The sequence below is a fragment of the Anguilla anguilla genome, chromosome 6 (genome assembly GCF_013347855.1).
Source record: "Anguilla anguilla isolate fAngAng1 chromosome 6, fAngAng1.pri, whole genome shotgun sequence".
Classification (NCBI taxonomy): domain Eukaryota; kingdom Metazoa; phylum Chordata; class Actinopteri; order Anguilliformes; family Anguillidae; genus Anguilla; species Anguilla anguilla.
In genome coordinates, this window is record NC_049206.1 from 50,330,417 (window position 1) to 50,356,338 (window position 25,922).

Consider the following 25,922-nt stretch of genomic DNA (forward strand, 5'->3'; position numbering starts at 1 on the left):
AGGCAAGGCTGAACAGTAGGATAGGTCTGCAATGAGAAGATCATCAAAACACACCCAGGGAAGACGCTAACATCCATATTTCAGAGGGTGCTGGGAGTCGTTTGAAGTAAGACACTATGAGACACACTAATGAACAACAGGGCATGAGAGGTAAAATATAGCCGTGTGAGTGACAGGTAGCGCGCAGGAGGCAACATTTGGATAAACGATAACACCAGGACAGGTGATGCAATCTGAGAGGAGACACGGAACGTGAAATAGGAAACTGGAATGCAAACGCGGGCGGGGTGTTGTCTTAAAGGCGTGGTGCTGTTCAAACAGAATCCAAACTGGTTCTGACGCTTCCGCTGTGCCAGGGCTGCGTTTTGCACGCAGGCGTGCAGATGTTTTGATTAACTGTGTGGAAGGTGAGTGGAAAAGCTGGAGCCCTCCCAAAACCCCGTTCCCTTCCTAGTGCAGATGACGCTCACATGACAAGAAAGACCGAAGCTCTAAAAGGGGCAGCCAAAAAAGGTTTTTGAAACAGGGCAGCCAAATTGGTTCCTGGCTCGAAAATGCATTATTTATGTGCAAGGACATAAGACACTTAATCTCTTAAATCTTAGTAAAAGCATGATGGGGGGAGGGGAGGGGGGATTTGATGGGGTTTTAAAAATCCATTAAAGGGAATAACGAAGTGTACTATGGTAGATTTTTCAGGCTGTGTCCTGTCAGTAGAACATTGGAGCAAAATTAGAAATTAGCAAAAGGTAAATACTGCATGAATATCAGAAAGCACTTCTTTACACAGACATCTGTTAATGTTTGGAATAGCTTGCCAGGCTATGCTGTAGAGGCAGAGACCCTAGGGGTTTTCGAGTTCAGGCTTGAAACAGTGCTAGGCACTGTCTTGTTTGCAGTTAAATATGAATGCAGTTGGGCTGACTGGCCTGTTCTTGCCATTATTTGTTCAGATGTTTATACTTTCAGAGATATCTGCTCTACCTCTGTGCCATGATTCTCGTACAGTAAATCTTGTGGTGTGAGAGAAAGTGAAGGAGGCAGATGAAAATAAAAGAAAAAAGGCTGCAGCCATGAAGTAGTGATCCCTCTCTCCTTCTCCTCACCTCTAGGGCCTCAGGGTCACAGTCCCCTTCCTCCGGCCCCTTCCATGCCTCCTCCGTAATGCTGTTCACCAGGTCACATAACCTGGAGTCCACACAATGTCAAAACTAATCCACACAATTACAAACATTTGGTACATGTCATAAACCTTGACCCACAGACGCTTGCTGTATATCAAATTAAACACGCGTGCACACACACACACACACACACACACACACACACACAGCTTTATCTTTGGCCTCTTCTACCCCTACAAAATATCACCAACTGACACACACACATAATGTTTCACACACTTTCAACACAACACAAAATCTGTGAATTAAAAAATCACATCAACACTGATATGCAGTGCGATCCCCTTGTCATAGGGAATAAGGATGCATTTAACACAACTGCGAACAGCTAGGAGCGCCTGGGCTTTCTGAGCGGCAAGGGAACTTCAAGATGCACACTGGCTAGCATGAAAATGAAAATGTGCAATCTACAATTTTGAAAATCAAACCATAATTTATTTTTTGGCACATTAAGCACACTGAGGAAGACTTAGGCCAACACGTTTGTGCATATCGTGCCCTCATGAATGGATGCAATAAAACAATAATTTATAGTATTCTCACGAGTGCTGTCCGCTTTCTCTTTCAATTTACAACCTTTAAATGAATCACAGGCTGTGAGTTTGAGACAGAGTGAGAAGGAAGTGGGGCGGACCTTTTGCAGTGCATCTCTGTGCAGAAGTAGATCTGGAAGTCCTCAGAGTTGTTGAGCACGTACAGAAAGCAGCTGCGCTCGTCACATTTGGAAATGCTGAAAGAGAAGGGTAACGATTTAGGAAAGAAGAAGAGGGACGTTTTCTCTGAAATGTTCTGAGCATGGACATGCAGGGGGTATGCCGGCTATACTGGTTGTGTTTTCTCTCCCCTGATTATAGTTCTGCTCACCCTTGCCCAACTGCATCATTCTGCATGTACTTTCTTATCTCCACAGCTCATGTGTTTTACAAAATTGGTGTTGCATTTTAGCCCCTTCCGCACATGGTACGAGCTGCGTAATTTTCATACCGTGAACGAAGAATTTAAGACTCACAGAACGCATATCGCAGCGGTGGTCTAACACAAAAGTTATGCGCAGCACCCACATCTTCCCTTCACAGTTCTTCTGTTGGCACTGACCAGACACTCCCCGGTGTTCATTTCAGAGAGAGGGCCTGGGGATTTTGCCAATCTTTTGACAGTTAGGCAAGGCTAATACTGTTGCGTGGGAAACGAAACAGCAGCTGTTTTCAGCCCACTGTGGCATTCTGGACTTGCTATTGGCTCTCTGGAGCATCTGGAGGAAGAGTGGGCACAAAGAGTGAGACGTTCCCTAGCAACATTTCAGGGAAGCCCGCTGGAGTGAGAGATCAGCCTGACATAAATTGCTGCCCCCACAGGGAGAAAATTTTGCATCCCGATAACAAACATCTCCTTCTACAGTTCTTCAGAAAAGGTCACTGGCGACTGGCGTGATTTCTGTGATCCGAGTCACAAAAGATAATGGCCGCATTCAATTCACCAGAACCGAGGAGAATGGCTGGTTGCGAGAGTCGTGCGAAATGGTAAAAATGCAGCACGGCGTTCTTCGCCGTAGAGACTGACCTTACACCCCGGATTGATGTGGCCGTGAAGTTCCACTCGTGAATCCCTTTCTGCCATTTCAGGGTACAGAAAGCAAACATTAAAACGTGCAATATTTATTTGCTAAGTAAATACTTACGCTTAGCAAATGAAATGACAAATATTTACATTTTTTCGGTTTACACATATTACTGAAGCAACTCCGTGCTCAGAGATCCGAAAGCTCTGACACGAGACCTCAACCCGCGACTTTCTGGTTACAGGTCATATCGTTACCCGCCACCTCCCCCTGAAGTTCTCTGACAATCTCAAAATGAGACAGGACATGCATGCAACCGCAGTTACCATGGTAGCAATATTCGACAGAGGCTTTTGTCTCAAAGGGAAGTGCTTGACATTAATATTCAAAGAACATGTTCTATAATGATCTCTACAGTACAATCATTAATCTTCCTATATTATTTCTGAATGAACTGGTTCAAGCAGTCATTAATTTTTTTTTATCATTATGGAAGTAGACCACATCAGATAAATTATAAGGGTATATTTTCTTTTGAGCTCTTTGATTAATCGACAAAGAAGTTTGATGATTGTGTGATATTTGGCTTGTTGTCAAAAGACAGAGGAAAAACCGTTTAAAAAACCAAAGCAAAAAGCGAACTATTCTTTGGAATCATCCATATTACCTTGTCATCTGGGGCCACGTGCCAGATTGAAACTGTCTTCTCCTCAACATCATTGTTGATAGACAAATAGGAGGGCTGATAGACCTTAGTGGGCTCCAGTATTAAAACCTATGAGAATAAAAACATACAACAATGCATTCTTCCAAACAAATTGGTAGAATGGACTATGCTGTGCATTATGCACACAAAAGCTGGAGAAAAATAAATGAATACAAAGAGTAAATGAGTAGCCTAATGAGCAAACAAGAAACACTGAGAAAGAAAGGGAGGACAAGGCTAGGTCAAACAGAGAACGCAGAACATGGGCAGGGAAACTCACTGGGAAGCGAACTGAGGAGACGTCCTTCTTCGTCGCCTCCACCAGGAAGTCCATCCAAAAATCCACCAGTTCCTGCTTCAGGGCCTGTGGCTCCGCACCGGGCTTCTTGAAGTGCTGGTAGATCAATATCGTCTCCACAATCGAACGCAGATACCTGAATTTCAGTACGAGGTACAGAGAGACACCAGAAATAAACTTTTTTAAAACGAACAGCTGAAGCCCAGCCAACATTGCCATCTTAAAGCCAGTTTTATTTTTAAATTCACTTTTCGGAGGAAGAAAACCTATTGAATCGATTAAGGCTTCTCTTTTCAGAAACAACATTTTTCTTTCCCGCTGTTATGCAAGAGTCCATTTCGCACCTTCCTGATCAATAATAGACCAGAGGCAGTTTTAATGATGTCATAAATCTATCCTAGCGCCAAGCGGTGCATCAAAAAAAAGAGGGGGAGGGGGGTCATCTGAGGACTAGGCTCTTACCAAATGGGGGCCTTCAGTTTGAAGAGCTTCTCAGATGCCTGGATGACTCTCATGTTGTCACAGGCCAGGATGCTGGCCCCAAGGAAGAAGCCCACGTCCCAGTAGCTCTGCAGTTTGTCCAGGCTGCCCTTTTTGCCCAGAAGACTACTTAATTTCACACCTGTGGGAATAACCAGTGGTCAGCTGGAATAACTAGGACTGTACATATTATCCACCAATTCAGGCTTTCACTGCTAAGTCATCAGTATGACAGGATGAGGACAGGATATTACAGCTGGAATCATACAGGAATTTTACAGTTTGAGGGTAGGGAAAGCAGAGAATGCAACTAAATCTGATTGTTGTTAAATTAAAACCCATGTAAGACAATAGTAGTGTGTTGTGGTGATGAGATGCCTGAGCTTTTAATTGGAAGGTTTCAGGTTCAAATCTCAGCTAGGCTGCTGTACTCTGCAGAAAGGACACCTAAACTTAATCACTTCTTTCAGAATCCAGCTTAAATGAACACACGTAGGACAATGCCTCTCCTTTAAAAGCCCATTTACTCTCAAGTTAAATGCTAAGCAGAAAAAAGTGGTTGATTGTCCCCAGTCAGAAGACATGTCTGTACAGGTCTTGCAGGGCCTCAACAAAGAACAACACAACAGTCTGAGGGCAACCCCTTTCATCTTCTCTCATTCCTGAGCAACTCCAGGTTTCAGATTTCATAACAAAAAAGGAGGACTTGAAGCATAATACAAATAACAATGTAGCTCGCTCAGTGTATTAATTCCATTATTATTAACCCTGGTGACAACTAGATGCCTGCTCAGCTTCCCTCAATTATCCCCTTTAAAAAGACATGAATGGTTTATTCCAGCAACTTTCTGTGACCTGTGGGGATACTGACCTGAAAACTAGTCAATAGTTTTACTGAAAGAAATAAAACCTGAAAAAAAAAAACTTATCAGAACGCAAGAAGTCAACATTAATGGATGCAATGTCAGTAGTGGACACGTACCGACTTTGCGGAGCTCGAAAGAGGTGTCGAATTGGTGTCCTGCCGCCAGGAGCAGGACAGCATAGTTAATCCCCGAATGTAGCGTCGGCTCCGATTCGAACCCCTTCTTGAACCTGAGGTGACAGTGATTCTCAGTAACTATGCTTAGTGTCTGTGCGCACAAACGTTCTTAAAGCTCGAAGTCAAGCCCCCATCTTGTGCCTGCCACTACTGTCAAAAAAATAGCTCTTAGGCTAATTCAGCCTCTGCTCTTACTTAATTGCTACTTCAATTCCTCTGTAGTGCTGCCACAATGCAATAACATGTACAACAAATTAGACACAGAAGCACATATTGAAAAGCCTTGGCACTTTTACAGAGGCTCATTTACTTAATGAGATTTTTGTTCCCTTGAATGCTGAAGTGTGAAAATGTGACTTTACACAATTCAAAGATGTGATTTGGAATATCGGATGACATAACTCAATGGGGGTGAGTCAGATTGCACTTTTTATTAATTTGTGAGCTATGAGGCATGACTAAATCCAGAAAGACACAATCATGCTCCACTTTTGGCTTGCACAAATCTAATGTTGTTTTCTATGAGAGTAAAATCCAGTCTCCCAGTGATGTCAGTTTTAAAACAATGCAGTCAGGGGGAATTCCTCAATGTCTAAAATCGGCACATTTTTAAAAACGAGCACCAGACACGAGATCAGACTGACGTGGTTCCTCACCAGTACGTGCCACTGTCCCGGCTCTTGGTGTCGGCGAAGTGCGAGTCCACGAACATGTCCTTGTAGATGCGTCCTACCAAGCAGTAAATATCAGACGCCACCTGCGCTTGTGATTCCACCAAGGGCAGCATAATGTCCAGAGCCTTCTGTCTGTCCCCAGGCAAGTTCCTCCTGAGGAAAGCCATGACCAGAGCAGCCATTAGCCATTAACCTTCCATCATCATTAGAGATTTATCACAGGAGAAACCAAGTAGCTGCAGTGTGACTATAAGTGCAGACTGGGGATTTTACTATACAGCAGCTTTTCTCCTTTCTTATTGCTTCCTGGGGTTAATTGCACTCCTTGGGACAGTGCTTCTGTGGATGTGTGTGCTTGTGCTTGTATGTGCATGTTTGTGTGTAAGTGTGTGTGTATGTTTGTGTGTGTGTGTGTGTGTGTTTGTGTGTGTGTATCAGTCACTGAAATGGTGGTTAGGTCAATGGATGGTTGGCAAAACCCATTAAATGTGCAACTCTTCTGGAGGCATTTCAGACGGCAAACAATAGGAACAAGGGCCAAGATCTCTCTGTCCTACGCAGCGGTCCGGGACGGTGAGCCGTACGGTCCTCTCGCTCTCTCTCTCGAGAGACATAATTCAAACATGGGCTCACAGCATGACGAAGCAAAGTCACGCATGTAATCAACAGCAAAAAAGGCACAAGCAAAGAATGATTTAAAGAATTTAGACCCCTGCTCCTGTCATTTTTTTTCTTTAAAAGCAGCTATGAATCCCTAAATAAATAAAGAAATAAATGAGATTTTTGGCATTTTTGCCATTTGGCACCTTTAAAGTGCTTTACAGAAAAGCTGCATAGCCATCAACTTGTAGTACCCATCTATGTGATGCACAGCAGCCATTTAGCAGAAAGGTAGTGCATCACATATAAGCTGAGGTGGAAGAGGGAGGGGACTGTAAGCCAGTCAGGGATGATTAGGCGGCTACAATCAAAGAGCCAGTTCAGCAATTTGGTGAGTCAGGACCTTTTGCTTAACATTTCACCTTTCAAGTGAAAGATGGCATCTATGCCAGCACTGGGGCATTGTTCTTTCTGCTTGCTCTGAAGGGAAGACCAACACCAACTGGCGCACCAACACCACCTCTAGTAGTTCTGCCAGTAAGTCTCCCAACTAAGCATAGCCTTCCTTAACTTTCGGCATTGGGCAAGAGAAAGTCACTGCAGACAGTCATTAGCAAGTCGCTACTACAGTTATTGCCGGAAAATGAGCCTACTCAGTATAATTTTACTGGATGTATTTTGGCTATTTATAGATACTAAAGAGGTACTATAAAGAGTTGATTAAAGTAATTACAAATGGGCTGAAATAAATATTACGGCACCGCTATTACCTTATCTTAACATTTCAACTGCAAAGGAGATTAGTCATTTGACACGTCCATTTCAGCTAACATTGCTGACACCATGGCTATAAGTGGAGATTGACAAGGCCATCAGATGTAGTCGAGCTCCAAATATACCACTTAACATGCTGAAAGGCTGCTTTTTTTCAACTCAGAAAGCAAGACTCTTTACACTGCTCCTGTACAGTACTAAGATGTTTCTTGTAAAGCGTTCCACATTAAGCAGAATCAAACAGTTTAAGAGCTGCAGAGTGCAACCTTGTGACCTTAGAAGAAGAAGAAGAAAAAAAGAAAAACAGTACTGAAGTGTTGTAGCTACGCTCCCTGACCGTGGAAAAATACTGCTACACGTTACGTGCGGGCGAGCGGGACCAGACGCAGCAGACCTTACCGATTTAAAGCGAAGGCGTAATGGAACTTCACGTGGGGATGGGCAAAGGGATCGAACGTGGGAAGCTTTTCCAGCGTCTCCACCAGCTTGACAATGGATTCATAATCCTTCAGACCACGGGAACAAACAGAACAGAAATGCAGCAGCATTTGACAACTGTGTACCAGTTACAAGTTTAATGTCACAGTACTTTGTCCCACAATCCTTTGAAGTGAGTGTACATATTCACTCACATAAAACTCAATTAAAAATGGAATCACACCTGTTACATCACAATAGTTTTTCTCAGTGTAAAATGCACGTTTTAAATAATTCAGCCTGTCCACTCGGTCAGTTGTTGTTATTATTTATTCAAGCCGAAAACAGGTGCCCCCGGCTGGATGAGTTGGACGCGTGTGACGACACGAGTGCCGAATTGTGACAGTAACAACCTCTCAGAGGCACGCTGCGGCTGTCATTTAAAGATTAGCAGTGACGTGAGAGACGAGTTTAATACTGCTGAACTGAACTTCCTGTGACATTCAGGCAGGGGAGTGTTGAGAGGGATGAGAAATCATCAGCTTATCAATGAACTGAGACTAAGACTAAAGTTCATTTACATTTAAATTATTGCTAACTGACAGTGACCAACAAAATGGAGAACACCAGTGTTATCATTGAGAATACAGACGTGCAGTTGTACTACAGAGAAGACAGAGTGGGAATATTCCTACAGTAGGCTTAAACCAGTAACTGTACAAGCTAATGTATATGTAATGTAATCCAAATGAAAACTAGCTGTTCAGTTGAATTGGACCTTGTTTACTACTCCAAGTAAGAACGAGATCTCCTAGCACTGCTCCAATTTCACTAGTCAAAATACAACTCTATAAATCAGTAACAGTATAGTGTAATAAGCTTCCCTGGATAAGAGAGTAGGTAACAAACCTATCCAAATACACACATTTTAATAACATATGCTAATATACTTCATATCACACACAGGCGTAGGTCTCATTTCAACTTTGGGACACACTGCTGTACCACCTAGCTGTGCATGTTCAAACGTCAAGTCTCATAAACATACTAGCAAGTCTTTCAATGAATTCAAAATAAATATGAAAATATTACGGGTAACGTCTCCCTGTCTTCCTCTAAACCCAAGTGTATGATCACACATCAGAAAACCATTGCAATTTCAGGGCAAACAGACATCCACTAAATACGAATGAAACCTCCTGAAACATAACTACATTAAAGACGGTAAATGTGATGGGCATTTCAATTTGTCAGAAAAAGCAAAAATATAGGGATAAAAAGAATAGAGAAAGAGACAGATGGGTGGTAATACAGTACATACCTGGATATCCCTGTAGGATAAAAGCAGGTTAAGGACAATGTCGACCGACAGGCACTCCACGTTGTCCAGCCGCTGCTGGATCCGTCCCAGTTCCGTCGCCAGCTCCACCCCCGTGTACAGCTCCCTCGCCTTCCGAATCTCGGCCAGGATGGTCTCGCGGAAGTACTGGCTGCAGAGGGAAATGGTGCGTGCGTCAGGTGAACCCGGTCCAAAACAGCTGTGGCCCAGCTAACAGTTTTTGTGATTTTTGAGACCGTGCAAACACAGGGCTAGAGAGGCGATGAGTGTGGAATTATGATCAGAGCATGGAAAAATTCCACGGGCACCGCATGCATTCTTATTCTGGCAAAGACAACATTTGACACAGCATCACCTCGAAAATGTAAACTGTGATTCGTGAAAAATCCTGGTAAACCAGTTAAATGGGAGTGCATTTGCTTTTAAAATATTAAACGGACCACAGCTAGAAATTTAAAATAAATAAATATGGGAGCAATGTCAGGTGACTTAATTCATTTACAAATAAGCAGAAGAAAACCACATCTTGAGCAAAAGAAATGCATAAAAATTGTGTCCCAATTAAATGATATGAGATTAGAAATGACATCAATGTAAAAAAACAAAGACTGTCCCTTATTGGTAGCCTAATTAAAGTTTAATGAAGAATACAAGCTCACTTGCAATTACAGGAGGTTGGATTCACTCAACCACAGACCACGGAGTAGACAGTCAAACTCCAGTGCCAGTGTACCACTTCAATGAGAGTCCAGCTGAAATTTTTGCAATTATTTTTCTGACAATCTTCAATTAAATACTGTCCATAGTTCAGTTATACAACCTAAAAAAATACATAAGTAAATATCTGATATAATCTGAGATTTTCCCCCTCACAACTGTTGTTCATGCTGCCTGCACAGTGGAGTAGAGATTGGCTTGTGATTGTTCACATTTAATAGATGGTCTTACTTATACTGTTCATGTGTCCTCTGTCATCACACTAAGAGTGTGAATGTATAATTGTACAGTAGTAAAAGCAGCAAGAGTAAGTCACACATTTATCCTTATTTGCTTTTCCTTATTTTTCAATACCTAGGCTACCAGAATTAAGACACAAGAGAGAATGTTAGAATTTTTTGCATGATATAATCTAACTTCTGTAATTTGAATATTGTTCTATACTCATTTGGTCAATGTTATTTGGCCAACCTTATTTTGCTACATAATGCCTAACACATGATGGAATTTCCTTTGAAATGCGTATGAATCTGAATCATCATTCGAGAGACTTGCGCAATTTCGTTTATAGCATGAAATAGGCTTTGCTGACCTACACGCGACCTGCTCTCCATGAGCAGAATTGACTGAGAGCTCAAGTGTTCACTCAATCATTCGTTCATTGTTATTCCCTGCCAAGCGAGACGGGGGAATGACAATGCTTGGCGGGCACCCAATGCCCCCGAGAGCTCCACGCACACACTTTACAATATGTCTTCTTGGAACAAAATCACACTTTCTTTGTGAAGCAGATTAAAAAGAGTGAGAAAGGGACTGCGTCTTGCAGAAATGAGTTGGCACTTTTTTTGTCAAATGCGCCCCTGGATTCATTTCTATACAAAAATAGTTGTTTTTTTGTATTTCAAATCTGGCTTTTCATATTAGTCCTTGGAAGATGACATTGCACTTACCTCGCCGGGAAAATAAAATTTACTGCTCTGGGCTAAGTTAGAAAAAAAGAAGAAAAAAGAAACTCCAACTACAACGAGAAAGGCAGCTCAGACATGAAGGGGGACTGACTGAACGGCGTCCCGAATTCAGCCAACGTGAGAGGCGAAAAGAGGGACATACCTGGAATTGGCCTGCGGGACCTTGAGCAGCTGGATGAAGCGGTCAGTCAGGGGCATGCAGATGGGGCCCAGGAGCACCTCGAAGCTGGGCTGCATGAGCTCCGTCAGCCCCTTCATCAGGCTGCTCTCGCAGCAGTACACCTTGTTGTGCGGGGTCAGCATGTAGGGGATGAAGGTGTAGTTCCCCGTGCATGTCTGGGGAAATGCACATGATACCAGGCAGTGGGTTTTCACGACTGACAGGTTGGCGAGAAAAAAAATAGTAAAAAAACCACAGGAACAGTGTGCAGTGTGTTTACAATGCCCTGTGTGTGAGGAGAGGGTGTGTGTTACAACCGTTTGGCCTGTTTCTTATATTTTACATCTGAACTGGGAAGTGTCGCACAAGCTACACCGTAGTTTAGTGAAGTTGCTTATGCCTTCCTTACTGTGAAAATATTTACTATGAAAATATGAAAATCTGCATAACCAGAAAACCCTGCTCATGCAATTTAGTCATTGAAATGTTGAACGTTGAAACAAGCTGCAGTGCATTGACTGCAATGACATAATAATGGCAAATCTAGGGCAGAGGTCATACCTCATCACACTTAACGTAGAATGCCCACACAAAGCAATAGACAAATCCCATCCCAACATCTTCTGTCAGTACAGACAGGCACACAGAGTAAACTAATAATTTTGAACATAATAGAAAACTACAACAGAATGCTAACTAATACAACAGCATTATTCCCGAGCATTACACATGCATGCAATAACAGTGCTGAGCCTTAGGCTCGAAAGCCCTTAAACAAAGCATCTGTTCATATAAGCTGTGCCATTTCACTGAACTTTGGAGACAGCCCTTATATGCAAATCAGCTGGTGCTGATTATCAATTCAAAGTATGTCCTAAGCTTTGTGCTGGTCTCTGTTTGCACACAACATTTGCGATGGGATTTATGCCAGGACTTTTGACAGCACGATTAATCTAGAACGCAAAAGACTATTTCCCTTTCAGTAGGTTCGAACGTTTCTTTCTCTGAACACCTGCACTTCTCTAGAGCTTACTCTCAACAGCGAGAAAGCCAGCCTGAATCTCCCCCCACCTGCATCCTGAGAAGCACTGGGGCTATTTTAAATCGGTTTGTTTTCTTTGCCTCTAGACTACAGTGTCTGCCCACATCATATGTCTGCTTCAAGAAAAAGGGAACAGACTGCAGTCCCATTGAGGAAATAAAAACACAGTTTCCCCATATTAAATTGTTTGGTGAGAGCATGGGCGGGACTTTTTCAAAAATAACCTTGTGACAATTGCATGCACAAGTTACACAATACGCCCCTATTTTTACCTCCCTGCGTCCCTTTCATGCTGAGCCAGATCACATAGCTACACGTCATAAACATACTTTCACTATACCCCTGGTACCATGCAACAGCCCGCTTGTCCTTTGTCTAAGAGACCTTCCAAACAAGGTCTCACTAATTATTTAAAAATGGAACATTCCTAAAGCTGTAGCAGTAACAAGGAGCTTAGGGAAAAGACATTCGAATACGTCAGATACAGTAATTAAGGTTTAGAATACCCTGCAGGTTTCAAACAAGACAAAAGGACAAAATTTATCATGGCCGTAAAAAAGAACTTTCAGATTATCAATAAAATTAGCCAAGATCTTAAAGTGCAAAGCCACTTTAAGTGCATTTTCTGTGACTACAAGGAAGTCAACATGTAGACAAGATAAAATCAGGTCCTCAAGCACTAGCTGTGTAATTCATTTCCCCATTTTACTCAACAAATATCCTTAATCTATTTCATGCAACGGCTTTCCGGCTAAGCTGCAGAAGGAAAAATATCTGGGTTAAGAGTAGCTATCTCTACGCAAAAATATTTCTCCTCACATGGACTGTACAGAACAGCCTGTTTCGTGCAGAACAAAGGCACCTTATTCAAAGCCACTTAGCCTAGCTAAGCTTTGGCTAGGCGGTAACCCCACACCCATCTGTCCGGCTGTTCATATTAGCCACACATTGCAGTTCTACCAGGGCCACCCCCCCCCCCCCATGCAATTAGGCAACCAGGAAGACAAGGTACAACTGACACTTGTAAATGACTTTCCATCTTTAGTATCATCAAATCTAGGGTCCCTCAGTCAGTTCCTAATCCCTCAAAGTTCCATTTTTCCTGCACAGGCTTCTGTAATTTGTTCTCACAGCTTAAAAAAAAAGAAGCGTGTGTCCAGGCAGATCAGATGGGAGATTTGTGAACATTAGCAGCAGCTGACTAAGTGAGTCACAAATCAGCCGGCTCATGGGGGCTGGGGGGCTGCTTCGTTTTAATGAGCATGAGAGGGCAAAAGTAGGCCCCTGTAAATGCTCTGCCAGATGACTGCTGCGTCTCCCCATCTGACCTGTCTGTCACCGGGGCCGACAGACGGAGCGCGAAGGTCTGTGCTGCGTCTGGTGGCAGGAACTCGAAAAAACGAGAGGCAGAACTACTCCACCGGAGACAGCTCATTACTCCCCCACAAGCTCCCGACCTACGAGAAGCTGAGCGTAGGGATGGGTGGGCCAGGACGCCCATACAGTATCCTGGCTCACCCACTTATTGCAGCTGAACCACCCACCCAATTGTGAAGGTCCACCTAGTTCTGTGCTGGCCCACCTATATGAATACTATGCCGCTGCTAGCACTACGTGACCTTTTCAAATTTCTGACAGATGTTGAGAATTTGTCAGGATAAAATGTGTTTCAAAGTATTCCTGACACTGCAGAGTAAAAAGAAAAAATGGGGGCAGTGCAACTGAAGGATTTTGTGCAAGTCAAACTGATTTAAATCAGATATTTTTCATATAAAAGTAAAAGTGACATGTAGGTGTCATAGAGAACACAGAGTAAAACGTAAGGAACCTGCTTTCACATACTATGTTGAGCAAGCTTGGTTTGGTTTGTCATACTTTTCTCAGTATAAAACTTATTTGTAAGTTTGTAAACATAAAATAACCCATATCTTAGTTGTGCATGGACAGTCACCGGGAAACATGTACTTACAGTGTTCTTCTGGCAAATGATCTCCTAAAAGAGAAAAGAGAACCTTTAGAAAGATGTGCAACCGGAGCAGTAATTCCTCTTTCAGTCCATGAAATACATTCAGTTTCAATGTGTAGCTCTGTGTTCAAGTATATTCTGAATGTCTGTATAAAAATCTGCCCTGGTTCTGAACCCTCAAGACACAGGATATGAATTGGGATTTAGGTTCGCCCCGAATATTCAACCACCAGCACTGAATGCGCTGTTTAAACACACCCTTTACATCTGTTTAAAATGCTCAAAGGGGTTATTCTTAAAAGAGCTGTCCTTGTTATTTAACAACCACCAAGGTTATTGCTCCAGTCGGAGAACGGGAAAGCTAGCCAAGCGTGTTTGATTGTGGCCTGATAGCAATCTGTGAATAAAAACACCACAAAAAAGTGGTCTTTTTTTCAGCGGAGAGGAGTGAACTCCGCTGAGGTCAAAGTTCGGCAAGATTAGAAGTATTTTCTTTGGAACGCGCCTAGAAAAACAACACCGTTTAACAGGTAACAGGCAAAATAACTCAGTCTCGGGAGAACATAAATGTTACTTCCGTGGTAATACCCTATGAAAAATACAATTCAACAATAACCTCCCTGTTGACCTAAAAACAGATGATGTACTATGAACAGTGAAGGCTTTGTGGTTGCATATTTGGGTGAGGTTAGCTTGGTGAAAAACTCAAATGATGCCATATCAACGCCCCAGAAAGGACAATAATGAACTAAAAATAATGAACTCTATTTGTACAGCACTTTTCATACTATGAATCAGCAGCCCAAAGTGCTTCACAGCATAAGTCAGACATAGGTCAAATCAATACAGCAAATAAATGACAACACCTCTGTTCAGCATCTATCACCCAGAGAATTCTAGGTTAGCCAGGACGGCCCGGGCAACCAACAGTAGCGGGTGCAACCCTTCTGATCTACCAAAATTCACAGTCTGCGTGTGTGTGTGTGTGTGAGAGAGTGTTTGTGTATGTTTGTGTGTGTGTGTGTCAGTCACTGAAATGGTGGTTAGGTCAATGCATGGTTGGCAAAACCCATTAAATGTGCAACTCTTCTGTTTTTTGGAGGCACTTCAGATGGCAAACAAGGGGAACAAGGGCCAAGATCTCTCTGTCCTACGCAGCGGTCCGGGACGGTGAGCCGTACGGTCCTCTCGCTCTCTCTCTCTCGAGACATAATTCAAACAGACTGTTCCACTGGGCTCACAGCATGACGAAGCAAAGTCACTCATGTAATCAGCAGCAAAAAAGGCACTGAGTGACTGAGTGACTATGCGTGTGTTTTTGTGTGTCTATGCGGTGTGTGTTTGTGTGCATGAGTTTGAGTGTGTGTGTGTATGTGTGTGTTTGTGTATGTGTGTGTGTGTGTGTGTTTGTGTGAGAGTAACTATGCGTGTGTGTTTTTGTGAGTCTATGCGGTGTCTGTTTGCATGTGCATGAGTTTGAGTGTGTGTGTGTGTGTATGTGTGAGTGTTTGTGTATGTGTTTGTGTGTGTGTGTGTGAGTGACTATGCGTGTGTTTTTGTGTGTCTATGCGGTGTGTGTTTGTGTGTGCATGAGTTTGAGTGTGTGTGTGTGTGTGTGAACTCTCAGATAGCTCAGCCTCTTTGCCTTGCAGCTGCTGCTGATCAGTAGTCTGCATGGGTTGATCGTGCTGCAAAGGGGAGTCCCCAGCCATTTGCAGGCATGTCACTCAATTTGAAAAACAGCATGCAGCAAATGCTACATTTTTCACACCCTTTCACCCACGGGTTCTGAATGAGCACAGAAAGATAAACCGTATCAATACTGCCTAATGCACATTCTAAGCTCATTTTCAGTACCCAGATTTTAATCAAAGAGCAAATACTGAATAGTAGGCTCTCTCTCTGCAATTCAAGATTTCTTTGGGATTGGTTTTGTAGGGCTCAGGAGAGTTGAAATTGCGTTAACAGAGCCATTTCAGGTAATGAGAATTTATTAATTTCAGCATGTTTTACACACAGAGGGGGCTCTATGGTTTTGGCAGCCGAAAACAGGAATGATTGGCTGCTGATGCAGTTGGTGAAGAATACTCATGGTACAAATTTTGCGAAGAAAACAAAGGGGGGGGGGGGGTTTGGGAGGACCAAGGGGTTGTCGGAACTGATCATGGACTGGGGGGGAGAGGGGGGTGACTGCAGACCAGGGAACCGATCAAACTATACAATGTAATTAAAATGTGTTCCAGAAAATAATAATAATAAGCTTGAATTGGCCCAGGGATGGTTGCCATGAAATTATTGCACTGGCAGGGGTATGAATGAATGCCAATAGTGCACTTACACATCAAAACAGCATGACTGCACCAGCAGCCATTCAGAAATCCCACGGTCAGTTACACGTAGGGCATGCGTGTCATCACAGCTAGAACCAGGTCATCACGCAAAAACATAATGGACAGGAGCGTGCCAATGCAATTACAAAATTGAATTTTTTTTTTTTCCAAAGCGTGCCTTCGATTAGGGTAGACAGTAAAAGGGAGCACGGTACCTGCAACGACTGAAGTGAGTCAGAGTTGGAATCGCAGTACAGGATTACGTTGTTGGCCATGCTGAAGCTCTCCCTGACCCCCAGGTGGTAGAAGAGGGAGGGCTGGCGGAAGGCGTCAGTCATCTCCACGACGGCGATGTCTGCAAGGGGGCGGACACGGGCACACCAGTCAGGCAGGATAGAGGGCTTTCATCTTTATCCTGCTATTAGCGGCACCGCAGGCTAGTTAAACTCCGCGTTACACAACGTCAATTACCATGGTAATCACTAGGCCGATGAATGACAAGCATGTGCATTCAGAATTAATATTTTAAACAGACCGTTTATATTCGCGCAGTGTTTACTATTACGACGATAATTGCAGTTTCAAAGCGGACCAGAGTTTGGAATAAAATACACGTATGCGTAATACCACTCCTGAAGCATTAGCAGGCTTCAAAGAAATGGAAGGTGATATGAGCAATTTAATTTAAGATTATTTAAAGTACCATGGCACATATCAAATGCATATATCTGATAGTGCTTTCTACATTTCGATGTATATGATGGCCTTTGGTTTCTAAACAATTATCAGTAATACAGCAATCAATCTTTTTTGTATGCTAGTTTCCATTACATTGAATGACTGCACTGTATTTGCTTTCGTATTTTTACAAGCAATTAATGACTCTCACTTTGTTTCACATTTAATGCGAATATGAAACATTGTTCCTTTTTATATTAGTGAAGGATGATCAGAATTAAACCAAAGATTGGATTGGTGGAGGTGGGGCCTATAAAGTTAAATTCTGCTAGATGGATTCTCTGAGAACAGCAACAGCGAAACTGCATTCATGCCGTTGTTGTTCAATGACAGATAACAGACTCCACCTCTTCGTGCACTGCCAAGATTCCCTTTCCGGCATACTATTTCAACGCACTTGACAGAGCAGAGCCCGACCTGCTCGCTAAACTGGACTGATACACTAAATCCACTCAAGCCAAGGACAGAAGCTTCCAGTTCAGCTTCAGTTTCACTTTTTTGGATGCACTGGAACATTTTGCTGCAGTTGAATTTGAGATAATTATTGCAAATGAAACAAACTATGCCTTGAAGAGTAAACAAACCTGCAACCCCACAGAATTACAGTAGCAAACAACATTAGTCCTTTAGAATGACAGACCTTTAGAATGATAACTGCCAGAGGGGCAGTCCCTGAATGTGAGTAGTTACACCCCCCACCCCCTCCCCAATCAGCTCATGCAAATGTCACCAGGAAGTGGTTTCCATATGTGAGGCATAGTGGCTCTTCTTCACCAAATCTTGTAGGGTTCTTTTTTCCATAAAACGGCTGATGTAGGATCTTTATTTCAAGGAAAACGGCATGCTTTCACATGCAGGCAGCTACGACTGAAACGTGCACACTGCTACACTGTCCTACTGCCAGCACAGTCAGCTCCACTTTTCCACCCTGGAAGGCCTGAACTATATCATTCAAATCTGAAAGCCAAGCAGAACCAAACTAACAACTAAAATGGAAACGCTGTAAAAGTACACAGAGAAACAAAAGCAGAAATGCATGATACCTTTACAAACCAAAATATTAGTCAAGTTTGCAAGTCAATGACAAATAAAAGAAAGGGTTTAATCTGTTCAATTCTAAGTAGCATGAAATACTACAAATTTGCATCTACGTAATAATACACAGCTTGACACATGGATTTTTTCACTGGGACTTTTCAGTATAGCATACGTAACATTTCTTAAGTGAAGACAAGAACTGCACGTGCATGATAAGACAGTTATCACTGCAACAGACATTGTTTCAACCGTTATCTAGCAACAGGAACAGGGAAGTAAACGTAGTGTTTTTAGACTTCACTACAGTCCAGTCTGGGTGAAGTGACTGTTGCACACGTACAAGTACTATATCCATTATAAGGAAAGGTCTGCCACAAAGCATGATGAAATAAGGAACCAATTGAAACTTTAACTGGTTGCTGGACATTATTTTACTATGGAACCACTCTGCAGATTTTACAGTAGCTGACAGACTAACTATAGTTCCCAAGCTTGTTATTGTATTTGATGATATATAGACCCATTTGCTGAGCAACTTTAGTAGTTACATAATGATCACCTTGTTTATACAGGAGAAATTTTAACTGTCGTGAAAGAGGTAAACACCTGTGTATAAAATTTGTGTTCCAACTGGAATTTTAACTCACAGTCGAGGCTTCTCAAATCAATAGATAGAACACTGCCATTATATACCAGCCCTGTCAGGAAAGGGTACTGTAAAAATAGCTGAAGTCAAGGACTACACAGGTGGCACAGCTCTACAGAAAGTTGAGAGTTAGTAAAAATGAATGCTATTACATTGGAAAGAAGCTGGGCTGTCGGGAAAGAGTATTAGGCTATGTTTTTATCATCTGTTTCCAATGTCTGGATCACAGGCAATGCATTGTCTCCAAACGAGTCCAAGCCATAACAAAATCAGTTGTACACAATGCAGGTAAGACAGCATACAAGAACAGATGCTAACACTGTCAGCTTCAATAGTCTGCAAGGCTAACGACCTAGCCGTTGGTGCTAGCAAAGAGAGCCAACAACCACACACACAAACCCAACCCCAACCAATACCATGTCCAAGCTGAGAAGTCTGGGCACGAACAATTAACAATAAAGGGGTGACATCACTGCTGATGCTAATTCACAGCCGCCCCGTCACACACGGTCACATGGGAGTTACATACTTCCCTTGATCCCGACATCAAAACTGGGGAACAATGCATGTAAGGAAGTACATACATCACAGCCTGGGAATGCCATACTTCCCAAATGAGTGGAGTGAGAGAAGGTAGGGGCAGGGAAGTCTTGGAAAGTCTTGGCCTCAGAAAACTTATATTTAGTGAAGACGCTGAATTATAAACATAAAAAGTGCTTGCCAGTTGCTTGTGAATTTTGATTCAATAAGGAGACTTCTTTGATTGTAAACACAGGCTAAAAATCTTGCATAGTATGCCTTTATGCAATTACTATTTTCACCTTAACATTTGTTAGCTTAGAAAACTCAGATGGTCAATCGCTAGCATTAGAAAACTTTAATATATTGGAAGCATCAAATGGTTTTCTTTTTTCACAGTCAACCTGTGTTTCACTAAACTATATTTTCCTTAAAACCAGACAACTAGTCAGACAGTATTCACTTGTCCCTCTGATTGAATAACAATATTATGCCAAGCTTTGTCAAGTAGAATATCTGTATATGTAAACAAGACATTCAAAACAAACATGCAGAGCTGCGCGCAGTTCAAATTCAAAATGACTTGACGCAATTTTCATCAGAGCCAACTATAGCTCTCCACCCAATGTAATGCATGCATCTTCATCACAACAGGTGTCTGCTTCAACACACTGGTACTGTACTTGGGGAAGACAGTGTAAAGAAGCCAACAGTCTCAGGAGAATTATAATACAGATATGGATAAAAATACAATCAACTGGGGGTAATAAAGGGATTGGATATGAACTACATAACTCATAAATCATGTAAACTCAAAACTGCTGTGAAACTGCCAATGAAAAGATACTACTGTAACGGCACTATATGGCAGTGATACATAGTTTGCACAACGGCAGTGCTTCTGCGTGTAGTACTTCAGCCGTAATACAATCTTCTGTGTCTATCTTGAATTTGCCACAGCTGCTCACACCAACTGGTTTGCATTGCAAGCGAGGAGGCTGGCATTAATGATGATGGAATTTTAAAACGCGGGCACATCCACAACCAGATCAACATGCAGACAGAATGACTGAGCAAGAGCGGTGAGGGAGCCAGAGAGCTGCTCTGGACACCCAGCATTCTTTCCATTTACTGACAAAACAGTTTTATGTTCATTTTTTTATTTCACTGGTACACAATGCACAAGGATAGAACACATTCAGTTCTTTCACATCCTGTCCAAGCTGAAGAGAGAGAAAAAATGTTCTCTCTCAATTGTACGGGCAGAGCAGCTCAAGGGCTCTGACTTTACAAAGTCCTTGTACTTGTGCTCAATCGAGTTAGATAACTAATTCAAGCCTGACCGCCTTATGATGCACAGCGAGACAACCCAGCAACAAAACATACAGTTTACGTAAAGGTATGCATGCAAATGAATTCGGTACACTGAAGCAATGGCAATGGCACTTAACTATCGGTGGTACAAGGGGGCTCTGTTGTTGCGAATGAAGTAGGCTAATGGCCTATAATAAACCCTGACTCCAGCTTGTTGCCAGCTGTTCACAAGTAAACGTGCAGCAATGAGAACTGCTGTGTGCGACATGTCAGACATCGTCTAGTCCTGGATGTAGCTTCTGCTCTTACACCGACTGAGAAACAAATAAAGGTTTAAGCATTGTGAAAAACACCGGTTTGCTTCCTGTCAGCAGAATTTTACCGCCGAGGAGCAACTCACACATATCTCATCAGTTCGGCGCAGTGTTCCCTCAAAGTCTAATTTTAACACGGCACTGCGATGCAGAGAGGAGAAAAGAAATGGGGGGCTACACACAGTCTGCAACCCTTGGACTATTACTGGAGTCCTCGTGTTTCAATGGAAACTGACTACAGCTCCCATAATGCATAAACTCTGCAGTGAGTAGAGTGAGATAAGATTAGCACAAGAGCAGACCAAACACCCCTCTTTATAAAAAGAGGACATGATCTTTAGCTTGACAGATTCTAATTCACATAGAAATTTCTTCTTGCAGGAGCCAGATGATGAAGTGCTGATATCCTGTGTCTAAAGCTTCAGGGTCTATTCAGGCACTTAATTCATTCTTATTTGCTTTGTGTCCTCACATTTAACTCATGCATGCTTCACAAAAGAATGTGAAGCATGCTGCTTTCACTTTCTAGCATGGCTGCTAAGGGGTGTACACCACATTTCCTCTTCTCTGTCAGCAAAACATGAACAACACAAATATCTGTGCAGAAATTAATACAACCATGTTTTGGTTCACCTTTCCTGTAAACCAAGACGACTACTGTGTAATGAAACATTTGAAAGACTACTAAGGACAGATGGAACATTTTCAGTTGTGCAGATTACAAAAAAAGAGGATTGTACAATCAGGCAAGTGACAACGCACACAGAAATATAGTGTTCACTGCTTTTTTTTTGTTGCTAACATTTCAGATATAAACTATTTCTGCAGGACTATCTTTAGAATTGCCAATACAACATTGTCAAAAGTTTGTGAAGTAACACATTGTTTGCCTAATTTTTGAACTTGTCCCCTAAGATTCTAAATGAAATGCCCATCTCAATTAGTTTGTGCACGCTAAAGTTTAAGAAATCTCAAACTTAGTGCTTCACAATACTACAAATTGAAAATATTATTGCAGGTAACACGGTTGTGCGTAAAGGCATCGGACGGTCTGGTGCAGTTTCCAGTAATCACGAAGGAATGTGAGGAATTTCAGCGAGTTGGTGCCAATGACTCTCCTGGGAGCGCTCTTCCCATAGCAGATAGAATCATCCCCTGTATGGAATGGACGAATACACTGGAACGAAGTGAACACACCCCCGGACAGTCATCCTCCATGAAGACGTAATAGATTGGGCGTCTGGTCCAAACTGTGCAGCGAAATGACGCACGAAACAGGCAAATATGTCTGACTACTGCCAAGGTCTCGGAAAGAGCCACAGTTAAAAAAGAATTAGCAGCTTTATTAAGCGAGCACTCGTGCATGAATTTCAGTGTATTCTAATGTATATTTTGCATGCAGAACAAGCATTCTTACTTGCAGCACATTAAACAAATTCTGAAGAATAGATATGCCATTGTGTGGACTTTATAGTTTGCTGTGCATATTTGAACAAAAGTGGTGAGATTTTGATTATGACTACTTATAATTGTGTTTGAATGGCCGGTTTTGCCCACAATTTGTTCTGAAAAGATAACATGAAAACACACTGGGAAAGGTTTCCAATTAACAACTCAGTGCTATAAATAAGACCTAATAGAAATGTACACAATAGATGTCATAATAAACACAAGTGGTTCACATGGCTTCACTTAGAGTTTTATTTTTAGATTTGAATGTTTTATAAAAAGAAACAACATGGGTGTGAATAAAACAAAACGTGAAATGAGAGAGCATTCTTCTAGTGGAAGAATGGAACTTGATGTTGACTATTTATATTCACACTATATCCTTACTTTTCCTTTTCCTGTTGAATTATATTACATCTACTCTCATCAGAAATACCTGCTTTAGCCAGTTTAGATGCACAACAAATAAATCTGCAAGCCAGCTAAAGTGTGTTTGGATAGTTGTATGTTTGAGTCAATTTTTAAGGAAAAGGATTCTAACATAAAATTGACACTTTTGGTAACAACTTTTGTTGGGAGACCTAAAGTGGTGGTAGGGTGCACAAAAGAAAGAGTGGACAAATAGTGATAAGATTTGATATTATATGTAGTGGTGCAGGCTTTTCTGTAATGTTCTGCAATATGCTATAAGTTTCCTGCATTATTGTTAGACGTTTAAAAAAAAATTGCACTGAATGGCTGATTTGACTGGAAATTGAATAAACGAAAGGGTGATCTCTGACATTTGCACAGGACTGTACAATCCGTGGCAGCGTTAATTCATGCATTCACTAAATTCACAAATCAAGAATTTACATATAGGCATATTTATTCTAAACACTCGTGGTAATATGTGGCAATCCTAGAAAACACTGCAATAAACTGACAAATGATACATATATTGCCTGTGAGCATTTTAAAGTTATAAATAGGTATAGGTTAGGTCAGAGCTGCCCATACCTGTTCCTGGAGATCTACTTGTCCTGCAGGTTTTTAATCCGACCCCAACGAAGCACACCTAATTTAACAGCTACAGATCTTGTTGAGCTGCTAATTAGTAGAATCATCTGTGCCAAAAAGGAAATGAAAACCTACAGGATGGTAGAGCTCCAGGAACAGGGTTGGGCAGCCCTGGGTTAGGCAGTACAGGTTGTATTGACTTATGGTGGTCATTACGTAATGTCAAAACTATTCAAGGACCTTCAATAATTAATCCCCAAAGAAGCAATTAGCATAACCTACATGCCAATGTCAAAAATAGTCTCATTGAAGGTACTGTTGCAGCTTTTTGGAAATTAATAAATATTTTAAGGTGTGTATGCGATGAGTACTGAGAAATCCAGTGTCTGATAAGACCATGACGTATAGATAATGCATGCCATGACCTCATATCCCTTGGAAGACATGGAGGACTACCATATTTAAAAACAACCCACTATGCAGGCAGGAAATGCTTTAAAATGGGGGTGAATATGTTAACTCAATTAAGCACTTAAGTAACAACTGGCATCAACCTTGCCTTCTAATGATTGGGAGCACCCAAACCATACCTGGAAAAAAAATCCATGCGCCATTACAGAACTTATAGAACGCTGCAGTGCTGGAACAGTGTTGTGTTTACAGACAGATAAAGGTCGTCTAACCACAACCTTTTTTCTGCTGGTTTTTACTTTATGCACCACGCAGTTGGGCACTTTCATTTGCGCGATGTTCGAATAAAATAATAAAATAATGACCAGTTTTCGTCTCATCACATCTTCTAATTCTTCTATCTTAATTTTCAGTTTTTTGATACTTTGATACTTCTCATACTTAAAACTAAGGCTACCATGGTAACCTTAGGAAAAATTTTATGATGTAAGGGACCGCACCTGTTGCTTATATCCACTTTGTTCACTACCTGTAAAATTGGCAGTGTGCACACATCTATATTCTCCTAGTTGTCAACTAATTTGAACAAATATAAAATGTGGAAAAGAAAAAAAACAGATACACACACACGAACACTCACACATTGAAGACACTTCACACTATAATTAAATTTATTGTTTGGAACTAGATAATTAAGGGATTCATGTTGTAATTCACACATGCTACGAAGTTATTGCCAGTCATTACCCATGTTGCTGGATTAGTAGCAGATCTGACAGTACTATTGACTGCACCTGCAGTTAGGGCAATCAGGGAATCTTAATTTTGGGTGTACAGTATACTGCAGATATACTGTACCTACTTAATATGTCACAACCCTATATCCAACCTTAATCTAAACTGTACCAGGAACAGTTACTAACGTAACTATGGGAAATATTGTATATGTGGAAATAAATATGATTTTCACTGGAATCATTTCCGCAGTTTCACAACACTACTGCCCTGGGATGTGCATCAGCCATGACCCAATTTTGATCATCCTCTCGGGGGCCAAATGACCAGCCCGTGTAAACAAGAAGACGGATAAACAACTTAGCAGAGGCCCAATGGGGACAGATGCAGACCACTTCCGGGCAGAGGGACAGGGCGTGTGTGAACACGCAGTGGAATCCTCACTCAGCCCAAGAAGCCTTAACACAGGAAAACAGATGGCACGTTTTGTGGCTTTGTGCTACAATGCCCATGTCTCTAGTGCTAATCTATTAAAGTATGTTTATTCTGACCTGCTGGTCTTGAGAACTGTTGGGAGGCCCATGAAATCACAAAAAACAGGCTTTTCATATTTATTCTACGTGTGGCAGTTGTGTATATTATATGTTTATCATACTCATGGGGGCCTTTTGCAGCTCTTCCATTTTTTACAATTGAAATGCGGGTTTATCACTAGTGCTTTCCAAATGACATCATCTTTCATCCAGCTTTTTCCTTCCCTGGAGGTCTCCAGGGATATAAAGTGACTCTTTTTTTCCTCCATTCAGGGGTCCAAATGGGGACGGAAGGCAACAGCCCAAGCAGGGGTTTGGTGCTTGAAACTGGGTTTTGGGGATTGAAATGATGGTTTGTGCTTTAAATAAAACTGACTCACTTTGTCTTCCTGTGAGAAGGTGCTGAAAAATAATCTTGTTTGCACCCTGGAGTATGTCCGGAGGAAATGGGTTTCTTACAGGGGATGTGCTCAGCATGTATAGGTTATGGCAGAATTTCTCTACCCTGTCAGCATAGCTTTGCAATGGGAAAAACTGACTCAGAAGAACAGAGTGAAACTGGACACTGCTTTTGTTTCATGTTTAGATGTTTAGTCTGATAGTGGACAGCGTCATTCTCAATTTCTACATACCCCGCAAACAACTGTGTTCCAGCTTGTTTAAGCCATCAACCTTCACTATAAACCTTGACGCACAGCAACTGAGACTAAAGCTCGGTAGTCTGCTCCTGCAATTAATTACCACAGCCATTTTAATTAACGGAGGACATTCTCCCTCTTAGGCTACATCGTGTCCCAGGAGGCATGGGCTGACCTCCATTACCAGTGAATCACACCACTGAGACAACACAATGCAAGCACACCTGACATCCCCACTGGCATGCACACTATAGTATTTTGAATGGGCAAAATAAAGGCAATCAAAACATCAGCTTATTGACGGCAGAGCGAAGGTCACTGTGCCGCTGTGTT

The 25,922-nt window shown here is 42.0% G+C and overlaps 1 protein-coding gene and 1 long non-coding RNA gene across 2 annotated transcripts in view; one reads left to right on the forward strand and one right to left on the reverse strand.

Moving 5' to 3' along the window:
- Positions 1 to 25,922, reverse strand: part of map3k5 (mitogen-activated protein kinase kinase kinase 5) — a 45,089-nt gene that overhangs the window by 15,995 nt on the left and 3,172 nt on the right. Inside the window, exons 2-14 of the mRNA XM_035423611.1 lie at positions 16,471 to 16,610; positions 13,929 to 13,952; positions 10,900 to 11,093; positions 9,055 to 9,223; positions 7,716 to 7,822; positions 5,925 to 6,095; positions 5,209 to 5,321; positions 4,209 to 4,368; positions 3,729 to 3,882; positions 3,410 to 3,517; positions 2,745 to 2,794; positions 1,819 to 1,914; positions 1,107 to 1,188 (exon numbers count right to left, since the gene is read on the reverse strand). Coding sequence (XP_035279502.1) covers positions 1,107 to 1,188; positions 1,819 to 1,914; positions 2,745 to 2,794; positions 3,410 to 3,517; positions 3,729 to 3,882; positions 4,209 to 4,368; positions 5,209 to 5,321; positions 5,925 to 6,095; positions 7,716 to 7,822; positions 9,055 to 9,223; positions 10,900 to 11,093; positions 13,929 to 13,952; positions 16,471 to 16,610 — 1,568 coding nt within the window. The remainder of the gene's footprint in view (positions 1 to 1,106; positions 1,189 to 1,818; positions 1,915 to 2,744; positions 2,795 to 3,409; positions 3,518 to 3,728; positions 3,883 to 4,208; positions 4,369 to 5,208; positions 5,322 to 5,924; positions 6,096 to 7,715; positions 7,823 to 9,054; positions 9,224 to 10,899; positions 11,094 to 13,928; positions 13,953 to 16,470; positions 16,611 to 25,922) is intronic.
- LOC118230521 lies at positions 25 to 25,124 on the forward strand. The gene is made up of 3 exons (XR_004765861.1): positions 25 to 106; positions 15,028 to 15,095; positions 24,671 to 25,124. It is a non-coding gene; the product is annotated as an uncharacterized LOC118230521 (long non-coding RNA).